The following is a 24,821-nucleotide window of genomic DNA, read 5'->3' as shown; positions in this document are numbered from 1 at the left end:
TGGCTCTGGAAAAAAATAGAACATGTGCTATTCTTGTCCGCAGCTGTGGAGAAAAATAGGCTGTTCTATGGGGGTGCCGGCCGGGTGTATTGCGGATCCGCAAAACACTACGGACGTGTGAATGGACCAGAATAGTAATAATTATGGCGCTCTTCAGCCCCTCCAGCATACAGTCCCATGTAAAATACATCACTCCTTGCCTTCAGCCCCTCCAACATACAGTCCCATGTAAATAATATCACCCTTCCTCTCTTCGCTGCCTGCCTTGAGCTCCTTCAGCATACAGTCCCATGTAAAATACATCACGCCCCGCCTTCAGCCCCTCCAAAATACAGTCCCATGTAAAATACAAACCTCCCCCGGCCTTCAGCCCCTCCAGCATACAGTCCCATGTAAAATACATCACTCTCTCTGCCTTTAGCCCCTCCAGCATACAGTCCCATGTAAAATACATCACTCTCTCTGCCTTTAGCCCCTCCAGCATACAGTCCCATGTAAAATACATCACTCTCTCTGCCTTTAGCCTCTCCAGCATACAGTCCCCTTGTAAATAATATCACTTCACCCCCCTCTCTTCAGACCCCTCTAACAGTCTCCAGTGTACAATGATTATTCCTCCTCCCTTCAGCCCCTGCAAAAAGCCCCCCAAGTCCATATAACAGTCACTCTTCTCCTCCACAGACTTACCTATGGCTTATGCTCCTCTCTCCAATATCCGGCATATCTTGAGGCCCCGCCCCCTGTATGACGAGACTCCGCCTCTTTCCCGACATCATACCTCCCTAGAGCAAATCCATTCTAGCGCTCTACTGTCTCATAGGCTTCAGACCACTAGTGAAGGATCGCATCAGGAGTTGGCAGATGGCAGTGCAGCACGGAGGTGATGATTAGGGTGTGCCCAGGCACCCCCGGCACACCCCGTGCGCACGCCTATGGCGCTACTGCAAGCGCCACTGCCTTCTCATACAGCTGATCGGCAGGGGTGCCGGGTGTCGGAACCCCACCGATCAGATACTGATGACTAGAGGTTAGGTCATCAGTATTGAAGGGGTTGTCCGGGCTTTTTCTATTGATGACCTATCCTCAGGATAGGTCATCAATATCAGATTGGCGGGGGTCCGACACCCGGCTGTATGAGTAGACGGCGTGTGCATGTGCCATCTCCCTTCTCTCTACCTGTCCGCAGCTGCTTTGCCATAGAAAGGAAAGGATAGGTCATCAATAGAAAAAGCCTGGACAACCCCTTTAAAGTCTTCGAAAACCCTTTAAATAAAATACAGGTTATGCTGAATCTTTTCTACAATATATATCAATCTGCTCAGCTCCTTCTGCTCTATAACCTGTTACCTGCAGATCAGACACCATGCTCCGTCCCTCTGGTCATGGACTTCAGGCACTGTCCTAATACTCGCATTGCCAACTTGCCCCCTGTCACTGCTTTGTGTATATGTATATTAGTTGTTAATGTTGTGACCTTTTTTTCCCACTGGACTCTTTGTGTTTTTGCCACTGGGCCACCAGGGAATATCACACATGTATCAGATGTGCACTGGTTCTATTATCTCTGCTATTATATCAGAGTTTATGACTTTTGAAAATGAGTCAGTTTTTTCACTAAATTGTACAATCTTGTCTATGTGCTATGTCTGATACCTAAACTTTTCATTCCATTTTTTTTTTTTTTTTTTTATCTACATTGTAGATTCATATAGAAGACATGAACATGATGAAGGAACAAGTATAAACAAAAAAGTTTTGAGCCAACTAGAATCTGTTTTATATTTTAGATTCGCCCCTTTTGCTTTGACGACACATTTGCACGCTCTTGGCATTGTCTCCATCAGCTTTATGAGGTCGTCACCTGCAATGGTTTTCCAATAGTCTTGAGGCACTTCCCAGAAGTGTTGATTCTGGAGGCCATGTTATTTGATACTCTCCTTCTTGGACAGGTGTGTGGGTTTGGGGTCTTTAGCCTGTTGAAAACCAGATAAGAAGGCATGTCGCAGCTGAATGCTGAGGTAGCCATGCTGGTTTAGTGTGCCTTGAGTTTTGAATAAATCACCAACAGTGTTACTGTAAAGCACCCCCACATCATCACACCTTCTCCTCCAGGCTTCACATGGAGAAACCATCAGCTCACCTTTTCTTCGTCTCACAAAGACATGGAGGTTGGATCCAAAAATCTCAAATTTTGACTCATCAGACCAAAGTACAGATTTCCAATGATCTAATGTCCATTCCTTGTGTTTCTTAACCTAACAAGTTCTTGTTTTTCCTCAGTAGTGGTTTCTTTGCAGCAGTATGACCAATTCTTGAAGTCTCCTCTGAACAGTAGATGTTGAGATGTGTCTGTCACTTGATCTCTGTGAAACATTGAGGTGCTCTGTGAAAATTTGAGGTGCTGCTAATTTTCGGTTTCTGAGGCTGGTACCGTAACTGTAATGAACTTTTCCTCTGCAGCAGAGGTAACTCTTGGTATTCCTTTGCTGTGGCAGTCCTCATGAAAGCCAGTTCCATCATAACATTTGATGGTTTTTATGACTGCACTTCAAAGTTCTGGAAATATTCTGCATTGACTGACCTTCATGTCTTAGAGTAATGATGGATTGTCGTTTCTCTTGGTTGAGTGGTTTTTGCCATGATATGGATTAGAACTGTAGTAGAATAGGACTAAACACTATATGGTACTGTGTACCAGAACTACTTCTGCAGCACACAACTGAAGCTCTCAAACACATTATGAAGGCAAGAAATTCCACAAATTAACTCTTGACAAGGCATACCTGTTAACTGAAAACCATCCCAGGTGAAGCTGATTGAGAGAATGCCAAGAGTGTGCAAAGCTGTCATCAAAAGGAGACTACTGGAAAAAGCTAAAATATAAAACTACTTAATTCCATACGTGTTCCTTCATAATGTTCATGTCTTCAATATGAACCTACAATGTAGAAAGAAAAAAACATATGGAATGAAAAAGTATGGCAAACTTTTGACCGATACTGTAACCCATGGAGAAGAGTTGCACTGTTTCAATCCCTTGGAATATGACCAGCTTCCCCGATCCACTCAGGAATGTCCCCAATTTGTACCAGAAAAAACCCTGTTAAGTCAAATCCGCAAAGTGTGCGGATCCGCAAAACACATACGGACGTGTGAATGGACCCTTAGAGGAAAGGTGAAAAGATGAGATGAGCGAATGTATTGAAAATTGTATTCGGCTGCTTTGCCGAATTTTACAAAACAATTCGCTTTGTAACTAATTACTTCGTCACGAAGCGTATTTTTTTGTAAGTAGCGGGTGCAATGACAGGGAGCTGCGATAGCGCCGCTCCTGTCATTGTACCCCTCAGATGCCACGTTCCTACATGATCGCGACATCTGAGTGTAAAATTAACAATAATTCAAACTTACTAAATCAAACTGACCGCCTCCATTTGCTCGCGACGGGCCGGCTGCTGCTATCTTGCTTGAAGATCTCGGCCGAAATCCCGTGCAACGCGAGATTACGTCATCACACCGGCTGACGTGGTGACGTATGATGTCATCACGCCGGCCAGCGTGATGATTTAATCTCGCACCGGATGGGATTTCGGCCGAGATCTTCAAGCAAGATGGCGGCGGCCGGCCCGTCGCGAGCAAATGGAGGCGGTCAGTTTGAATGTTTTGTTTTTTATACTATTTCAGGTTAAATCGATTCGCTGACACGAAGCACGAGGAAATTAGGCGAATCGAATTTATCCTGAAATTCGGATCGACTTACACTTCGTGAGATTCGGTTCGCTCATCTGTAGTGAAAATCATCACTGTTGACAATTAGGCAGTTACTATCACAATTTTGTGAGTGAAAATGTAACACGTCTACTGGGGCCACCAACCAACGTTTGTCTCAGTTGACTTCGTTTTCTTTCCGACCTGAACGTTTTCTGTCTCATGGCTCTTTATGAATGTAATATCTTTCAGATGAATACCAGGTTCTTCCACTTACGTTCAGCAGACACCTGGACATGTATAATCCCAACATCCCAGAGTGGAGAGAAGACATTGGACAAATAGTAACACGACTCCTTGCAAAGGTATACGGGGATATAGATCAAGTCTCAGCAAAATGACGGCAACGTTTCAATTCTCTTCCAGACCACTCGACCCCTTCCCAGTTTTTGTGTTGAGCATATTTGGCCCCATGTCTTTTTATATCTGAAATCTAATGTTGGTATGTTATAATAGCAGAGGAGCTTCCATGATTCACTCAGTTGTCTGTAACTGTAACTGTCAAGATAATCACCTGAAAAGGATCAAATGAAGCCATACCAGAGCCATAGTCCGGCCTCGTAGAGTTACATCCATTGCGTCCCCCTCTTTTACTGACGCATCCGAGTGCTGATCGTCCCTGCTCATAGCTGGCAGTGGAAGCACAACACGTACAACAAAGCATGACTTTTCAGGTCCTTACCATTTTCAGGATCTCTGCTTGTTGTCGGCATCCAGAGACTGAAACCTCATATATGGAAAGCAGGGGTGCGCCTAGCCTTTCTGCTGCCTGAGGCGAAAACTGAAACAGTGTCCCCCCCAATGCCAATTTCTTAACCTGACCCCATTCGCCACAATGAAATCGCTCATTGCCCATGGCCCTTCCGCTGCCCCCTCTTGCCTTATATTATGCTTCCTGAGGCGATCGCCTCACCAGGCCTCATTGGTGGTGCACCCCAGGATGGAAAGGTTACAATTTTAGATTGATCCAGTGTAGACAATCCTCTCGACTCTAGGCTGATGTATTTTGCCTGCACTGATACATTGTAGCAAACTATCAATACATGAGAGAGCTGACAATGTATTCACCTAGATTGGATACAGCTGTAGCAAACACTCAGTAATAGATCTGTGCAAGTTATCATCCCCTGGATATACACATGCATGCTCCCGTTAAGGGCTCATGCACACGACCGTATGTATTTTGTGATCCGCAAAAGATGACATGCGTGTTCCGTCCGTATTTTTTGCAGATCCATTGTAACAATGCCTTTTCTTGTCCACAAAATGGACAAGAATAGGACATGTTCTATTTTTTTGGCGGAACGGACTTGCGGACATACGAATACGGAATGCACACGGAGTCATTTCCATTTTTTTGCGGACCCATTGAAATGAATGGTTCTGTATACGGGCTGCAAAAAAGCGGACACAGACAAAAAATATGTTCGTGTGCATGAGCCCTAACTCGCAGCAAACAGACATCTTGAAATAGATAAAAGTCCAGCTTTGACCATTCTATTGTTTTCAGCTCCAAAATTCTCTGCTGATGACTTCATATCCTGTTTATATCGGGGTCAGAGTTTTTTCTTTCTGATATTGAGCTCCAAATCCTCTGTACACTGTGCTCCTAGATGTTTCAGAGCCATTACCAAAGCTGGTATTGCTTCTAGACAGTGTGGGACTGGCCCACCGGAGAACCCTCCGGTGGGCCAGGCTCCGATACCATAGTGGGCGCCAAAGGTCCAGGAGAAGAAACATTTGGAGCTGTCTTCGGAGACAATAAATTGCCAATAGTATCTGTTTCTTAGTGTCAAACCCTATTAGACTATTGATGATATGGGAGGTTGGGCCCCAAGAATAATTTTCTCTGGTTGGCCCAAGGAACCCCGGTCCGACCCTGCTTCTAGATGAGAATACAGCGCCCCACTATGGAGGCACATAAAGTGCGTATCACAGACCCATTAATACCCTGTGAACGTACAGGCCGCGCCACGAGCAGGAAGTCTAATTTGTAACCTCCCGTTATAAAATAATGAAATGACATTACAGAAGGGATAAATATTCATCCTGGACCCGATATCACATATTTCCTGCTGCGGGCGTACACCAGCCGGGGCTTCATATTCTTCCCGGCAGTACATATTGACAGATGATGAGGAAGTTTCATTATGTGAGACTTTATTATTTGGTTTTGTGCCCCAGATATAAACCAGCCACATGATTGATATGCAGATTTCGCTGCCTTGGCAGATCTGCTCCGCTAAACCGGCTGGACTAATGTTTATTTGGAAATTTGATTAAAAAAATGTGCGATTCTCGTCTCCAAAGATGTGAGTTACAGGTCGGTTTTCATTATTGTCAGAAGATATACTGTGCGGGAATCAGCCCTGTAGAAGTTTTAAACCATCACAGACTCCAATCTTCCAAACAGAAGCTTTTAAAGGGGTTCTCCCAAGACTAATGAAAGTTCAGACATCATATAGGACATGACAATCTCTTTCTAACAAAGCTAGAACCAGCCCTGTACCTCACATGGATCCAGAGATCTCCCCATTCACTGCTCCAGTTGCGCTGCTACAGCTGGCAGCTTAGGGGGCATGTCCTTCCTACTACAGCTGGCAGCTTAGGGGGCAGGTCCTTCCTACTACAGCTGGCAGCTTAGGGGGCAGGTCCTTCCTACTACAGCTGGCAGCTTAGGGGGCATGTCCTTCCTACTACAGCTGGCAGCTTAGGGGGCAGGTCCTTTCTGCTGCAGCTGGCGGTAGTTGAAGGATAGAACTGAGCGCGTGCTTCCATCTCAGGGAGCAGGACAGAGAAATTAGAAAAAAAGCAAACAGCAGGTGGCGCTGTACATTTTTAATCACATGAAATTACAAAAATATTCAGATCCAGGGCCTGGTTTGAAAAATGTAGAATATTTTTCATGGGACAACCCCTTTAATACCTTTGCATGTTGCTGCTGCCCTTTATTTCAATGCTCCATGTTCTTTTCTACTTTAGCTAACAGTATTTGGCGGATATATGCAGAAATGTAGTAATTGCGTCAAACTCACTACCATCCATACAACATTTCTGTAACTATGTCCTACCTGCCACCAAAAATACGCCCTTTTCACACTTGCCCTTCTACGTATATGATGGAAATGTAATCCACATGACTTTTTTTTTATTTATTTTTTATTTGCAGGAAACTAACATTCCTCGGCAAACTCTTGTGACAGTGGTGAAGCCAGGCTTACCGACCACGGCTGACTTATACCTACTACCGCCATCAAATCAACTAAGGAGGAAGAGGAGCGTTCCCACTGACAAGGTACAGTATAGAGGCGCTAGCTGTAAATCAGTCCACTGTCCCGCGAAGCCTCCACTCATCACTGACCGGGCAGAAGGACAGACCTCGGGAGAATATCACAGTTTGTTACATGGACACTTTTATGACATGAATATTTCCTGGCCTGTAAATCCTGCTGCTTCCCTTCTCCCTGGCGCCCAATGCATTAAAACTGCCGGCGAGCAGATATTAAATTGCTCTTCAATGAAATATTGGTGAATCATGGGGCGACGGAGGGGAAGCGAGCAGTCTGTGGCCAGAACATGGAATCGTCCTCAATAAAGCAAGCCGGACATATAACACGGGGATGTTATGTTAGTATAGTTAAACACCCTCATTCCCTGTATGCCAGACAGAGCGAGTTTGTTCTATCCCCCTCCTTAGTGCACCACGAGAGAACATGTCTCTAAGGCCCCTTTCACACGGGCGAGTATTCCGCGTGGTTGCGATGCGTGAGGTGAACGCACTGCACCCGCACTGAATCCGGACCCATTCATTTCAATGGGGCTGTTCAGATGAGCGGTGATTTGCACGCATCACTTGTGCGTTGCGTGAAAATCACAGCATATTCTATATTCTGCATTTTTCATGCAACGCAGGCCCCATAGAAATGAATGGGTCTGCGTGAAATTCACAAGCAAGTGCGGATGCGGTGCGATTTTCACGCATGGTTGCCAGGAGATTATAGGGATGAAAGCAACCCTGGACTCCATTAAAGTAACTTCACTGTATTATTTTCCCTTATAACATGGTAATAAAGGAAAATAATAGGATTCTTAATACAGAATGCTTAGTAAAATGTGGATTGAGGGGTTAAAAAAATTAAAAAAATTAACTCACCTCATCTACTTCGGGCAGCCAGCATCGTCTTCTTTCTTCTTCTTTCAGGACCTGCAAAAGGACCTTTGATGACGTAATCGCGCTCACCACGTGGTGACGTCAGCGCAGGTCCTGCTGAATGAAGATAGATGACGTCATCAAAGGTCCTTTTGCAGGTCCTGAAAGAAGAAGAAAGCAGACGATGCCGGCTGCACGAACAAGAGGATGAGGTGAGTTCATTAAAAAAAAAAAATTGAACCCCTTAATCCACATTTTTGTAAACATTCTGTATTCAGAATGCTACTATTTTCCTTTATTACCATGTTATAAGGGAAAATAGTAAAATGAATAGAACACCTAACCCAAACCCGAAATTCAGTGAAGAAGTCCGGGTTCGGGCCTGGGTACCACAATAATTTTTTTCTGATGCTCGTGCAAAACGCAATGCACTCGCGTGGAAAAAACTGAACATCGGAGCGCAATCGTAGTTAAAACTGACTGCAATTGCGTACCTACTCGCGCGGTTTTCCCACAATGCACATGTGACACATCCGGAGCAAATCCGGAACGCCCGTGTGAAAGAGGCCTAAACTTTCCTTATTCCTGTCCTCTTTATATCCTTTCAAAAAAAAAAATATGTTCTCATTTTTCCAGTTGTCTAAGTGTTAACGAGGAGCTGTCTCCTCTCCTGACGTGTCTTTTAGCAACTACTTGCATCCCCCATGTAATAACCATTCTGGAGCATCTATTCTTATGACTCTATGTTGTGCCATTCCTTTATTATTCCTGCTAGAAGTTATGAATGAATTTCTAGCAGTATGCCAGTTGGGGGGTGCCCTGCATTGTCACTTTCCGTGACAGGGACACCCCCCCAACTGGCAACACCCAGCTGGACCTTCATTGCAAACTGCTGGTAAGTCATTCATAAATTATAGCAGGAATAATAAAGGAATGGCACATCATAGAGCCATAAGAACAGATGCTCCATGGACTTCTGGGCAGGCAGATTGGAACAGTGGCCGGAACTGGCCCAGTATGCCCTCTCCGTACTGTCTAGTTCAGCCTCCTATGTCATCTCAGAGAGGTGGCATCGTCACACCCAAATAGACCAAGGTGTCCTGTGCCAGTGTCCAAAACATCACTTTTGAATAAATCAGGCGTTGGTCTGTGATAATTTTTACTTTTCTCTGGCTGAGGCCGATCAATAGATCTACCATTGCTGACGGTGCTCCATCATGCCACTGCCGCTGTCTGCCTGCCTACCGTCATGTTCCGTACCGTATGGCTGCTGCAGAAGGCACTCCTTGCTGCTAATCCCCCTGCTTCCACTACCATCTCCCCTACACAGCCACCACTACTACTACCAGTAGCCCAACACAGACAGACACACATCTACTCACCGGATCCATACTTACTGTTTTATTGGATCTACTATTATTATTACTTTATTGGATCTACTTACTGTTCCAGGCCATTCTGAGATTGTTTTCTCTCGACACATTGTACTTCACGTTAGTGGTAAATTTGAGTCTATATATTTCACCTTTATTTATTTAAAAAATCCAACATATATGGACAATTTTGGAAAAATAAAAATAAAAATGCAAAATTAGAATTTCTCAGCTTTTTAGGCCTCATGCACACGACCGTTCTGGTCCGTATCCGAGCCGCAGTTTTTGTGGCTCGGGTGCGGACCCATTTACTTCAATGGGGCCGCAAAAGATACAGACAGCACTCTGTGTGCTGTCCGCATCCGTTGCTCCGTTAAATAGCCCCGCCCAAAAAATATAACATGTCCTATTCTTGTTCGTTTTGCGGACAAGAATAGCCATTTCTACAATGGGCCGCCTGTTCTGTTCCGCAAATTGCGGAAGGCACACGGGCGGCTTCCGTGTTTTGCGGATCCGCAATTTGCAGACCTCAAAAAACGGAACGGTCGTGTGCATGAGGCCTAAGACAGATAGCGGTACCTCATAAAACAGTTATTCACTAACATTCCCCATATGTCTACTTTATGTTGGCATCATTTTGTAAATCTTGTTTTATTTTTTTTTAGCACGTTAGAAAGCTTAGAACTTGAAAAGCAAATTTCAAGAACATTTTCAAAACTAATTTTTAAAAAAGGTGTTAACCCTTTAGGTGTTCCACAGAAATGAAAGCAAAATGGGATTAAAAAGTCTTGTAGATTTTCCATTTTAATCATTTTTTTCCTTTGTAACACAGCAAGGGTTAACAGCCGAACAAACCTCAATATGGATTACACTGATTCTGCAGTTTACAGAAACATTGTAGCGGTATTGTACTACATTGTACTGACAATGTGCCTATTGGACCTAGCCTGGGCTTCATAGGGCTCCTGCATAAGGTGTCGGGCTGCCTTAGCAGCTATCGGCCCCCTTTCATTGCAGCACAGGGGGCTATGTGGTCAGAGAGGGAGCCCCCTCCCTCTCCAAAACCCTTATATGCGTCGATCTGCATTGACCCCAGCACTTAAGGGGTTAATACGCCGGCATCTGCTTTTCCGGTGATTCTGGCGGATACAGCATGGCCCCTGCCGCTGATCGAGGGAGCGCAGCTTCTTGGGGCTTTGACGGTGCTCGTCCGGAATTCTTTGCCGGCTGTGCCATAAATGTACGGTGCATGTCCGGAAGAGGTTTAAAGGGGGGGAGCAAAAATTAATACATTTTCTTTTTTAGAAAAGATATAATGAATAGAAAGTAGTCCTATGAGACCTCAGAGTGTCGTGTCATATCCCAATTTTTAGGCCAATTGGAACATATTTGATTAGTGTAGAATAAATTTGGACATAAGTCACATTTTTTTGAAAAATTTGACAAAATGGACACAAATGGGCACATTTATTAAGGCGCCGGACTTACTAAACCCCTAACCTGACGGTGGATCCGCCGAAGTTTTGAAGAGCCGCCGGCCTCTCCATAACTTCGGCAGATTCTCCGCCACTTCTAAATCTAAGACGGCTTCCTCGCTTTCTTACAGTTAGACCATTTTCTACGCCTGAAACAGACCTAGAAAATGGTAAATGAGACGGGCCTGCCGGCCCACAATCTGCGCCAGAAATACGCCTAATTTAGGCGCATTTCTGCTTAATAAATGACCCCCAAAATGTATTGTTGTGAGGCTGAAAGCTGCCGGCGGGTACAAGTAAATTAAATGCTGACACGAGCCATTAATACTTAGGCTGGAATAATATATGCAAACGGCGCTCTCATGTGTATACTGTACTCGTTACAATCCTTTGTTGTGAAGATTAATTGAGCGCTTGTTGTTGATAACGGGATGAATCCATTTGAAGCTTTGTTTTTATCTGATCCCATCGTAATTATATTTTGATTGTATAATGATGCTGCAGTTAGTGGAAAGCATTAATAATTCACCGCCGCTGCGATATTGTTTCAGGTAATCATTTCCTTATCTGCAGAAAGATGAATGAATGGAGGGATTACCGCTTTGCTTTGCAGACCCTCGTGATTGCGACGATCTTTTTTATTTCCATTGTGTGACGGTAGATTTATTGAAAGATGCTAAATAATGAATTAAGAATGTTATAAATATGTATGTAGCGTCAACTTTCAAAATAACAATGGGAATTGGTTATTTTCTCTCTCTTTATTTTTTAATTTTACATTTTCTGCTTCTGTTGTTGTTTTCGCATTTTTGCATTTAGCAGATACGTTTTAAATTGAAAGCCTGGAAAATATCAATTTAATTAAAATGTTAGCTGATGGGTTTCATTCCTTTTTATAATGTAACAATCAGCCGACTTTACAGTAAGGGTACATTCACGCGACCATAAGTGTTTTGCGGTTCGCAAATTGCGGATCCGCAAAACACTGCTACTGGCCGTGTGCGTTCCGCATTTTGCGGAATGCACACGGCCAGCCCTATGGTAGAACTGCAATTGGAGACAAGAATAGGACATGTTCTATTTTATTTGCGGGGTCGCGGAACAGAACTACAGATGCCCACAGCACGCAGTGTTCTGTCCACATTTTTACATACGTACGTATAGCAGCTATGACATCTGACAGTAAATGTCCATGTCTATATATCCTTTTAGGGCATATGGACATCATAAAAGCGCGTTTCTGACTTAGGACCTCCATCTCCATTTTTATTCCTTTTTACTCACTTATAGTACTGACATATTCCGCAGCGCTTTTCAGACATTATCATCACTTGATGTTTCGAGCCATAAACGTAACTGTAAAAGTGGCTCCTGCTCTGGTGGAGCCAAACTGTGTATGACTTCAGCCTCCACCTGGAAAATGTCTGAATTTCCCCGACATAATCACTTTTATGTATGTAACGTTTGCATTCGCTATATGTGCGATTTTCCTTTATTAATTTAATTTTGTTTCCATGTAACACAATGTGTTCCTCAGAAGGTCAGAACAGGGAACATCTTAATTTTATATTTTTTATTACACTAGTTTTCCATAGAAGCCCGGTGTTACATGATACAAGCAGATATGGGCTGGATTCTGGGGGCGCAGATAAAGGCACACGGGCCCTGGTGCAAGAGCTCAGCTTGGACCCCCCTTCCCTCAGTGCTTTGTGGCCAGAGCAGGGAAGCAGATAGCCTTCGTGCTGCCTGAGCCAAAAATTTAAACTGCACCCCCACACCATGTCAAATTCTTGACCTAACCCCTTCCCTCCAGCCAGAGGTGTAACTTGACCAGCATCATGCACTTTCTATAATACCGGTGTCTTCTTATGCGGCACAAGGGTCTTTGGGCCTCCTCAGGCTCCTAGGCCCGGTAGCGACTGCTAGATCTGCACCCCCTATAGCTACGCCCCTGGCTGCATCCCACTGGTCCCAACACCACAATCACATCTTGGTGACCAAGACTGACCGTTGCCGATCCTCTCAAGACCTCCTTCTTTCCTCTCCACTCCAATTATCTTCAAGTTTTCTTAGAAGCATCCCTCATGCTCTGGAACCACTACCCCCTATACAAACTTTCAAAAGCAACCTGAAAACTAAGCCTACAACTTCTAATAACCCTGCTGCTTCTGACCAGCACTCTGGAAATGATGGTGCAGATACCACAGCTCATTGATCGGTGATTTTATATATTTTTTTATAATGGGAAACGTGATATTAATCCAACACTGACATCATTTTCCTTGTTTCTTCTTCTAGAGGATATTGGTGATAAAACAGGCCCTGAATGCACATAATATCACGTTCTTCCTCAGAGGCGGATTTTGGGTTTTAGTAACATTAAGTGATTCCGAATCAGGTAAACCCTTATTTTTAAGTATCTTACAGTTTTTTCCACTAAAGACAGCCATTATGGGTCACCTAGTTCATCAAATCCCTATTATATATACATTTTCTTCCTTTTATGTAATTGGGACCTGCCGACAATGTGATGTGTATATTGAGCTCCCAACATCATCAGTTTGGGGGACAGTAGGATCGGGGGCATTGAAGATAAGCAGCTGCCAGAGGTGTCTACACAGCAGCTGTCTCCTCTCTTCTCATTAAAAACACACACATTTACCTGAACTGAGCGTGCATGTGTATAGAGTCAGGAGATATAGCTATTGGATGATACCTATTGAAGGTGTATCGCACCTTAAAAGAGTTGTGCAAGAATGGGGGGGTTTTGGCAAACCCCCTCCCTCCACTTGGCCAGACTTGTAGAGGGAAGCTTACTTGCCTGCTTCTTGGTGCTGGCTCCTCCAGACTCCGTCACTGTAAACATCCGGTAATGGCAATCACTGGCTGCAGCGGTGATCATCTCTTCTTATGTCTTGGCAAATGCTCACACGGGGAGCTGGTCTCCTCCGCGGCTAGTGATTGGCTGCAGCGATGTCAAACTGGATGTTTTCAGCGAGGGAGCCCAGAAGAGCACTGCAGGCCTGGAGAAGAAGGAGTGGAGAGCCAGCTTCCATTTACAGGTCCACCCAAGTAGGGGTGTTTGCCAAAACCTTCCCATTTAAAGGCATTGGCCAGGATTTTAATATTGATGGTCTATGCTCAGGATAGACCATGAATATCAGATCGTAGGGGGTTCCAAAACTTATTTTAGAGTAGTGGTAGAGCAGCACTGCATTAACCAGCTCCATCCACTGCACAATGGACAGAGTTGTTCAGCTTCTGCGCTACTCTTATTGAGCTGGTTGGCAGGACCAGGGGTGGATTGGCCATAGACCCTACAGAGAAATTTCCCGGTGGGACGATGACCCGGGGGGCCACCCAAGTCCTCCTCTCTGCTACTGGCCAGGTACATAATGAGCTTTCAACAGTAATTAACGTTGTGAGAATCAGATACTCATGTACCCGGCCATGCCCTCTTGAATTCAACTGCTGTGGCAGCACGTCACCTCCTAAGCCTCCTGCTCCATAGACAACTGGAGGAGGAGGACAGAAGATGGTAGCTATTGATGGTTACCACAGAGGTCCAGCTCCTGGGGCAGTATATAGTGTTACACTGTGTTATTTGGTTCTGCTGGGGTGGTATTTTGCACTATGGTATTGTTGACCCCGCCTACTTGTGTTGCCCCTCCTTCTGTTCATTTGGACCTGCCTACAAAATGGGGCCATTTTCTTTTTTCAGGGCCACTTTAAGTTCCCAAATCAACCCTGCCAATGTCATATTGATGGCTTATCCTGAGTGTAGGTCATCAATATTTAAATCCTGGAATACTCCTTTAAGACTCCCTGTACCAGCCAGAACCCTGCAAGGAGGCCATATTGTACGCCAATATTATATTTTTTACTGATTCATATTATACCATATTATCAGTGACATATTTTGGTCTGTCAGTTCTGGAAGCTCTATCATTTACCGTACATATGCATGAAGTTTTACCAATTTCCCAAAATGTTATTGATGATGAAAACAGCAATCTCTTCCTAATTATTTCCAGAGATGGGATTGCAAATTTAAAGAGTAAGTTGACTTTTACCGACCAAGGCCCAAAAAACCCAGGACGCAGTGCTATAACCAAACACAATACAACTCTTCTACCCCAACTAGGGCTCATTAGACTGCACCCGTTAACCGATGCTTTCTTCCACAGAGTCGGGGGCGATTGCAGGAGCAGGAGGGTATTGGGCTATAGTGATTATATTCGCCATCTGTCTTGTGGCGGTCGGAGCTTTCATCCTTTATAAATTCAAGAGGTAAGTTACATCTAATCTTTGTATCTGGTAAGGATTAGCAAAATATTAATATCATGTAATATGCGCGCTGTGTATACAGATAGGAAGCACGATGCTGCTTCCTGTTTCACTTCCGGTTTCAGACTACAGGAGCTGCTGGTTCTACTTTAGACCTAGATCAGCCCTGCACTGAGGCTGTACAGCCTTTCTGGGTGTTATATTCCCCCCGTAACTGGGGCTACTATGTGAGCCCCAGTTATAAGAGAAATCAGCATGAAAAAAAAAGTGATGTTAAATGTCCCCCAGAGGTCTTGTATGACCTTATGGTGGACACAAAGTGTAAAATAAAAGTAAAAAAATAGATAAATAAATAATAGTGTTTTATAAAAATTCAAGTTTCAGATGAAAAAAAGGGCCCTTTTCTCCAATAAAAAAAATAAATAGACCCGTCTCGATTACCATTTTCTACACCTGTTTCAGGCATAGAAAAAGGTCTAAATGTAAGACAGCTCGGGTGGTTTCTATTATGTAAGCTCCTCAGAACTGAATTGGTCCATAAAAAAGTAGAGATTTTGGAAATTTTCTTGAGAATTTTAAAAACTGCTTCTAAAATTAATAACTATTTTATGAGGTATCACTATGTGCCTTGAAAGCAGAAAGATTAAAATTTTGAAAATAGTAAATTTTTCTAAAAGTTCGGTACATTTTTATTTTTTTATAAATAAAGGTAAAACATATTGACTCATATTGAGATCCTGTGACGTACTGTGCTCTCCATGGGAAAGCTAAAGCCCGCCCATCAGAGCCGGTGACGTCACCGAATACACTGCTGGGTGGAAGCCTCCACTCAGCAGTGCGAAAACATAAACAAATAATCCCTTACCCTGCGTGATCCAGTGCAGGGCAAGGGAGAGAATCGTATCGTGAAATGCTCCGATGCTCATATCATAGGGCCTACCTGGGTAAAAATGGGGATATGTCGGGGTTCAGCTCTGAACCTGGACAACCTCTTTAACATGACGTACAATGTGTCACAATAAAATTTGAATGGCTTGGATAAGTAAAAGCATTCCAAAGCTATCACCACATAAACTGGTACACGCCCATCAGATTGGCAAAATTAGGCTTGGTCGGGAAGGGGGTAAATGGCCTGGCCTGGAAGTGGTTAATAAAAATGTATATAATCCTGGAACTTTCACACTGGCCATTAGGTCTAATAATAGATCATGATTTTCTGTTCTGTCCAGGTAATTTTTCAGTAGCTATTATCATGATCACCACAGGCAGGATTGCAATGACAATTGACACCTCTGTATAGATAACAGTGCATACATCATTGATAATAGGTGATATCACAGCTTATCTACTCCCTCCTGCCTTCAGCACAGGTCACAGAGCACGCCTAGAAAAATCTGCCATAGGAGTCAGTGTGGTCAGCTCCTGTCCATTGTGTCTATGTTCCATATAGCTGGTATCAAAAGACAATAAGTCATAACTAATTATACATTTTAGGCCTAGTGGTCAGTGTGAAAACTGCATGATTATATGCAATTGTTTTAAATATAGATAGTGACATGGAAAAAAATAATAATCACCAAAAATTCAAAAAAAATGTAAACGATAGGTCATTTTCTGATGACACATTCCTTTTAAATTAGGGCACACTAGCTGCCAGCAGATACCACTGGGAGTAGCTGAACTGCATACTGAGTTATCAGTAAGTTCAATGTATAACCAGTAGGCATCAAGCTCCTAAGCTCCCTCTAGTGGCAGTAGCTATGTAGCTAATTCTGACTTCTAACCATTCAAGTTTGCATGAATAAATAGTACAGGTAAATATTAGAAAATTTGTAATATATCTAATCAGAGGAAATACATATGTCTCCCTCTAGCAGGGGCACATTTCTCAACAGACCTAAATAAAGGTAAACTATACAAGCTTGATGCAGGCAGATCTTGGCTTGAAGAGACCAGGTAAAGCAGTGTCACCTACTCCATGAGTTAAACACCAGAGAAGGAGAAAATCTGAATGATCTATAAGGAGCTTCGTCTTTATTAGCCTTGCCAGTGGACCCCTTGGAATGCATATGGACAACTACCTAGGATGTTTAGACTAGACCTAATGGTTTTATACTACCTAAATACTGTACACACAGTCCTATTTTCAATGCAAAAAGGTAAAAATCTACTAGTTTCAGGTATTTAATGTGGTTTATGTGTGTGACACAGGAAAATACCCGGCAGGAACGTCTATGCTCAGATGCACAACGAGAAGGAGCAGGAGATGACAAGTCCTGTGAATCACAGCGAAGACACACAAAATATCATCCAGGGAGAGGAGTTCATTGATGATGACTTGGACACACAAACACTAGGAAATGCAAGAGGTAATGAAAAACTGGTAGGAAGATGTATGGACGAGAAAATATTCTATAGCTTAAGAAGACCATAGAGATGCAAGTCTTAACATAACTAAGACTTTTATTTCTCTTCCGACCTTCTCAGTGGTGAGCTCCATCCTTTCTCCTTTTGACAACCTTCTTATGAAACCGTAAGGATGGTAGTTATCACTATGAGCTTTCTCAACAGGTTCGACAATCTTGGTGAACTCTGCCCATTCTTGCCTTAACTGGGCCATATATTTCCTTGCCATATACATATCCTATATTCTGCCATTCCCACGTGGTAACAAAGGATCGTCTCGGCTGATGACTGGAAAGCTGCGCAGCGGCCACTACAGGACAAATGTGGTATAACATGGAGCCTGTTCAAATGAATGGGGGACTCTGAAATAAATAGTCATTGCTCAGTCCTCCAACTGCTCCGTCTAGCTAATAGAGGGGATCCCAAGCAGGAGACACTCCTCTATGACGTCCATATGCCCTAACAAGGCTTATAGAGAGGGGCTGTCCTAATGGGTCAACCACTCTTATGGAGTCAAACTTGAAGATAATTTACAGTATGTACGCAAACACCTTATACCTCATGTAAAAATACATACTTGTCATACTTCCAATGTGGAAATACTCATGTTTTGCCAATAATACAAAACCCTTATGCCAAAGTATGCCCTTATACCAGCCTTATGTTGCATACCTGATTTATTAGAGCCTCCGACTCCCGTTTTCCCATTAGAGTTAAAAGTTACAGAACTGGAGCTATACGTGTTCTGTAGTAGTGTTCTCCAGCTGTTAGCCCATGGTGGGAGTTGTAGTTGTGCAGTAGCTGAATAGCCACAGGTTGGGGGCAGTGTTTTAAAGCGCTAGCATTATGCATAGTAACTTTATGTAGATGTGCATGTGCAGTACGCCAGTCCTACAGGGGGAGCGAGTGTGAGGTCACGGGGGTTAACGGACCGAGGGTAGCTCTTAGTACTCACAGTTTGTAGGATACCCCGGGCAGGCGTACAGCAGTGATGGAGAGGCTAGCACGTAGATCCTCTGGGGCACTCTCTGGATATAGGGACCAGGCCGGGTGATAGGTGAGGTGCCCTGGGTGTTGTAGGTTTAGCGTGCCTGTGGCAAGATTCCTTACAGTTCGTGACGCCAGTGCCGGTAACGGTGGCACACCGATTTGTTGGAGGAAAAATGAAGGCACACACGTTTGTAGTGAACTAGAACTCCTCTTTACTGAACAGTTCAACTATATACAGGCTTCAAACAGTTCCACATGAAAGATTTTGGTAACAGGCAGGTAAAATCCTAGCAAGATACTCAGAGGGAATACAACTCACAGATCAGGCTGTACTCTCTGCAGAATCCTGTCTGGCTTTCTCCAAGGCCCGTATGCCCTATAGCTGGCTTTATCCTTGGGTAGGGAAACCTTTCTCTGGTATAAATCCTCTTGCTGTAAATATCCTTCTGCCCTTCAGCTTTCTACTTGGCTGCAGGATTAGCTCTGCTCTGTACTTTGCAAGATGCAGGATCACTTCAGGAGGAAACTTCTTCTCCTTGATTGCTGGCTAGGAACCTGGGCTATCTAGCTGCATGTTAGAAGCTGATCTTAAGCTACACCTTGGCTAAAGTGAACACTGGCTTCTAACCACACACTCCTCTCCCTGGACTGGACCTGTCTATATATACTAGGGGGTTCCCTATCTCCCTCTACAGCTTGGGAGGAGAAACTACACCCCTAACAGGCCTGTTACACAGGAGATAACATGACAATATACATTATAATGCAATACAAAATACCATGACCATGTTCCAAAGGAGGTGGGGAACAACATGGCCCAATTGACCCTTGAGTAGTGCCCACCTTTACGTAGTGGGACACTATACATGCTATTTGTAAGGTCCCAAGTTCCCTATGGAGGATTCATTAGCACACGCAAAATCCGCCATTAAATTATAATTTTGTGGTTTTCTCAGTCCTAATACGGACGTAATGATGTATTTAGCTAACTAGGTGTGTAGCTATCGGATCTCATTGTACGTTGCATGGGGGCGTTCATGTTTGTGATGGCTTTTATTTGTTGGTTTGGTCAAGAGGGTGGAAACTATAGTATAGGTTCCACCAGTAAGTAACTGGAAGATGCTATAGCAGGCATCCTCAAACTGCGGCCCTCCAGCTGTTGTAAAACTACAACTCCCACAATGCCCTGCTGTAGGTTGATACCTGTAGGCTGTTCGGGCATGCTGGGAGTTGTAGTTTTGCAACAGCTGGAGGGCTGCAGTTCGAGGATGCCTGTGCTATAGGATCATTTAGTCTTTGTGCAATGTGTTTGGTTGCTTTTGTAACATCATTTCAGAATCAAGGAACTCCTAAAGGGAATGTCTCATAGTTTAAATCAAGTTTTTATGTTTTTGTTTTTATTTCCAATTTTTGGTGATTTTTAAAAAAAATTTGCATGGCACTATCTATGTTTAATAATAATAATAATAATAAAAAATCCTGCATTTTTCGCACTAACCACTAAGCCTAATGCTAGGCACTATTTCTTGCTCTATACCAGTGATGGCTAACCTCCGACTTTCCAGCTGTGGTGAAACTATGACTCCCAGCATGCTCCATTCATTTCTATGGAGGTCTGAGAACAGCCAAGCCAATGTACATCTTGGGAGTCATAGTTTTACCACAACCGGAGTGCCGACGGTTAGCCATCACAGCTCTATACAGATCACTTATCAGTAGCCATCTCCTTATTACCACAGTCAGGATGACAATGACAGATATCACCTCTATATAGATAACACAGGATCCACCATTAACAGTCATTGATATCACTGCTTATCAGCTCCCTTCTGATCTCATGCAAAAAGTCTCCTATAGAAGTCACTGAGTCCCCTCCGGTCCATTGTGTCTATGGCCCATGGTGGCTGCTGTAAAGCATCTCTCTAAATGCTGTAAAGAACAGCTCAGGCAAGATGGCCGCCTCCATAGTCATGTTCAGGAAATAGAATTAAAAAAAAATCTACAATCAGAAAATAAAAAATGATAAAAAAAAAGGGAATATGTGCTTCTATCTGGTTTTAACTGGCAGAAAAGTATTATAGGTGACACATTCCCTTTAATAATTCCTTTTTTGTATCAGTAATTGCTGTAGATCTTGTAGACATTGAAAGGCCAACGGTGTCTCCTGCAAAACAGTATTTTTTAAATGTTACTTTTAGAAAACCATTGGAATCCACAGCTTGATTTTATTTACTTTTAAAGGACCACTAAACCTGAAAACACAACAAAAAAAACATTCCGGACCTGATATATATCAAAACACGTAAAAAACTGAAATGATCAATTTTCTATACGGCAAGAACAGAATCATGAGGGTGAATTAAGGCGACATGAACAAAATATTTCTTGTTCTTAAAGCGTATGCATTGTTACAAGTTATTATTTTTTTGTATCTGTAATACAAGTGCATATGTGAAACTTTGTAGCTGCTATCCAATCTAGCTAATAGAATGTAATACATCTTGATGGAAAATCACTGACCAAACACTGACGTGTGAATGAGGCATTACCTGTCTGCAAACGTTCAGAAACCTTCTCAGTCATTAAAAATCCATCTAGTGTAAAACAGTAAATATAAGACATGGAAGAAGAGAGGGAGGAGGGAAGAGCAGCTGCAGGTTCTTAGGGTTTCATTGAATGGGGAGAGGGAGCGGCAGAGAGAAGTGACATCTGATTGGTTGAGATCACACAGCAGAACTCTGGGAGAGCCCACAGCCTCATCAACCATCGAAAGGGTAAAATGTCCATTTACAAGTCAGAGCAACTGGATGTTTTGCTAGTCATTCCAGCTGGCTTTCTCAATTAGGAATCTCAGGCATTCAATACTTTTGACCAGTATTTAATGCTGGACATTCTTTGTACAAGTCATTCTAATAGAGAAAGCCAGTTGGATAACTAGAAAAACATCTTCAAGAGAAAATACAACTCCGGTTGCTCTGACTTTTTCTTCTGATACCCCATGAGCTGAATGGATGAGAAACTTCATAGACATAACCATTTACAGGGAATGAAAAAAAAAAATGTATGCAGATTACACACAACATGGCGGTACTACATCAAATGCACGTCTAGGGGATTAGGATTTTTGTAACAATAGGTACGCTTTAAGATTGTTTTAATGGAAACTTCAACCACCTTTTATGGAATCGACTTAGTGGCCCTTTATGTCATTGAGCCTCCATCCATCAAGCATCCATCCAGAAGCTCTCATTCATCCTCTACGTCATTTTCCCATATACTTTATTTTTGCTTGTTTGTTTGTTTTTTTACGGCCCACCCTTGGGATTCCTCCACACCATTGCCTTGCAGTGACACTTTCTGGGAGAGGAGGATTGTTGAGCAGCTACAAGGTCCCTTTATTGTCGATGCCTGCCAGTGTTCAATCGCAGGTCAGTGGCATGCTAGGTGGATGTCTACTCCCATCCCTTTGTCCCTCAAGAGTACACGCACTCTTAAAGTGAGACTCCGCTTTAAAACATTATTTTACAGTGTAATTCTACATATAATCATGAGTTGTTTTTTTTATCTTGTACGGATCTTGAGTGTTACTATTTCATGTGCACAATTTGCACTGAGTGTCCTGCTGGCAGGACTGGGAGGGACTGGTAGGACAAGTGCCCAAGGTGCTTTGCTTCAGGGGGTGTCAAAAAGCCACTCAGCCTCAGCCAGATACTTAGATGACAAATATTTAAAATGCACTTTTCTTGAACAAAGAGCAAGGATGGTTGTAGAGCAAGGGAGTCAATCTCAATCACATAGGCACTCATCCCCAAAATCCATACCGGTACAAGGGGAGCAAAAAATGTTTTGTTCCAGGAGAAAGGAAGCCTATGTATAACTGCAGTCACCCATGCAACATCAGACAGAAGAAGATTAGCAAGGATCCCCATTGGCTGCAACCAGATCTTGAAGGCTGGTATGAGGTTCCTCTGTGCCTGAAAAAACCTGTTCAATGGGTTCCTAAACCTGGAAGAGTCTCAACATAAGCAGTGAGTTGGAACAGGTCTTCTGACTTTAGTAAACACTTATTCCACATGAAATAAAAATTCTGGAGCATCTTTTCTTAGACCTTTGGACTGTGCCATTCCTAGGTTATTCCTCAGAACGTTAGCCATGTTTAACCTTCCTCTTTGTACCATTCCAATCACTTTCCTACTGTTTGAGGGACAAAGCCTATTGACAAGAGGAATGGTACGCCCAGTTGCCGACTTATTCATACATTGCCATGAACGATGACACAATCTAGAGCATCAAGAAAAAAATGCTCCAGCTTTGCTATGCCCATCCGGGAATACAATGACATACTAAAAATGTCAGAGGAGATGACAGGTCCCCTTCAAACTGAGGAGCAAGGGAAACCTGTCAGAACAAAACCGGTATCTCCTTGGAGAACCCTTTTCAAATCTGGATTGGATTCTTCACCAGGTTGAGGACATGTTCTACTATGGGACATCTTTTAGTGTAGGGGTCAGCAATCCAGTTGTTGTGAAACTACAATTCCCAGCATGTTCCATTCATTTTCGTGGGCGTTCTGAGAAGAACAGAACAAGTATGCATGCTGGGAGTTGTAGTTCCACAACACCTGTAGTGCAGGAGGTTGCCTACGCCTGTTTTAGAATATCATTACAGGTGTTTCTGTCATCACTATGTTGACAGATTCTAAGCGGCAACCAGCAGAATTTTCGCTGCAGCTCTTGTATACAGAAGGACACATGAAGTATCTCAAGATGTCTAAAAGATAAGGGCTCATTCACAGCGACCGTATGTATTTTGCGGTCCTGCAAAAAATACGGATGACATCCGTGTGCATTCCGTATTATGCGGAAAGTAACAGCTGACCCTTCATAGAACTGTGCTATCGTTGTTCGTAATGCGGACAATAATAGGACATGTTCTATATTTTTGCGGAACGGAAATATGGACATGCAGAAACGAAATGCGCACAGAGTAACTTCAGTTTTTTTTTGCGGAACCATTGAAATGAATGGTTCCACATACGGTCCGCAAAAAAAAAAGGAACGGAAACAGAAAAAATATATACGGTCGTGTGAATGAGCCCTATTCAGAGAAAATATTTAGACATATTTTCACCATTTTCAGCAAGTTGTGAAACTGTAAAATGATGTTCCAAAGCGGAGCTACACTTTAATGCCCAATGGAAGACCAAAGCACCTGGCCACAGATAGATGATCCCCACCGACTCACCAGAACATCCATGAGCCACCATGGATAAGAGCACAGTGATTTTATTTTTCAGTTTGTTTTTTTTTTATTGCACCTTTTCATGTTTTATTCTTGTGGTAAAATTGCCCTTTCTTTCCCTTTTTTTTTAATTTTTTTAATTTAATTGACCGAAAGACCAATTCATTGACTAATTCTCCTTCTTTCCTTCTTCCCAGGTAATCACTCAGGAGTGGTTTTAAGTATTAACTCCAGAGAAATGCACAACTACCTGGTTAGCTGATGTTTACACATGGAGACAATCGTCACAGACTCTTCCCTATATTGTAATATTTCTTCCTGGTAAATCTTCAGACTGGATTATCAGACTGTAAGAGCAATCGGAGAAGTTGTTTCTAACCCGTTCTGAAGATATCGAAACGTCTGCTACTACGGAAGAGCAATCGACCTATATGTTTGAAGGACTCGTTTTCATACGAATTGTTACAATTCATATTTAACTGGTAGCAACTTTGTAACCCACAACATATTTTTGTGTTCTATTCATATTATGTGTACACTTTATTACCTTTTATCTAGTTTTTTTTTTCACCCCCGCCCCCCCCCCCCCCCCCAAGATTCAAGTTTACTTTAGGATATGGATATTTCCGCCACTTCATTTCTTTTCCCTCCTCTCCCTGGTTTCTGTATAAAGACAATGTGCTCTGGGAAAGAACAGTGATATAACGATACTGTATTAATACGTCAGTAGTAAACCCGCACATAGGATCAGTCTCTGCACTATTTCACTACAGCACCGGAAAGTAGGAGGATCTCTGCTCCCTAACAAAGGGGATTCTGCACCAAATGGTAAGACATTCCAGACTGTGGTATAGTCGTTGCAAAATTAACACAGGGCAATGGTATTTTTTGTATCTTTGAAAAATATTAATAAAATAAAATAAAAAAAAGAAATTAAGATAATAGCAGTGATTATTACAATCTGATGAGTAAAGTACGGACAAGTCATTGAATCCATGAGTGAAGGGGTCTCTGCAAATTCAGGTTCCGTATGGATCAAAATGATTCAATTAATATACCTGTATTTTTCACCCTATAAGACGCACCTGCCCATATGACGCACCTAGGTTTTAGAGGAGGAAAATACAAAAA

The 24,821-nt window shown here is 42.9% G+C and overlaps 1 protein-coding gene across 1 annotated transcript in view; it reads left to right on the top strand.

Moving 5' to 3' along the window:
• SORCS2 (sortilin related VPS10 domain containing receptor 2) overlaps positions 1–24,560 on the top strand; it is an 896,202-nt gene extending 871,642 nt beyond the window's left edge. The window contains exons 22-27 of the mRNA XM_044280630.1: positions 3,961–4,073; positions 6,938–7,063; positions 13,065–13,164; positions 14,954–15,056; positions 17,265–17,422; positions 23,888–24,560. Coding sequence (XP_044136565.1) covers positions 3,961–4,073; positions 6,938–7,063; positions 13,065–13,164; positions 14,954–15,056; positions 17,265–17,422; positions 23,888–23,952 — 665 coding nt within the window. The 3' untranslated portion in view covers positions 23,953–24,560. The remainder of the gene's footprint in view (positions 1–3,960; positions 4,074–6,937; positions 7,064–13,064; positions 13,165–14,953; positions 15,057–17,264; positions 17,423–23,887) is intronic.
• Positions 24,561–24,821: the final 261 nt, after the last annotated feature.

Source organism: Bufo gargarizans, chromosome 1 (assembly GCF_014858855.1).
Source record: "Bufo gargarizans isolate SCDJY-AF-19 chromosome 1, ASM1485885v1, whole genome shotgun sequence".
In the NCBI taxonomy this organism is placed as follows: domain Eukaryota; kingdom Metazoa; phylum Chordata; class Amphibia; order Anura; family Bufonidae; genus Bufo; species Bufo gargarizans.
Note: the sequence above shows the minus strand (reverse complement) of the source record. Positions and strands in the feature narration are given on the sequence as shown.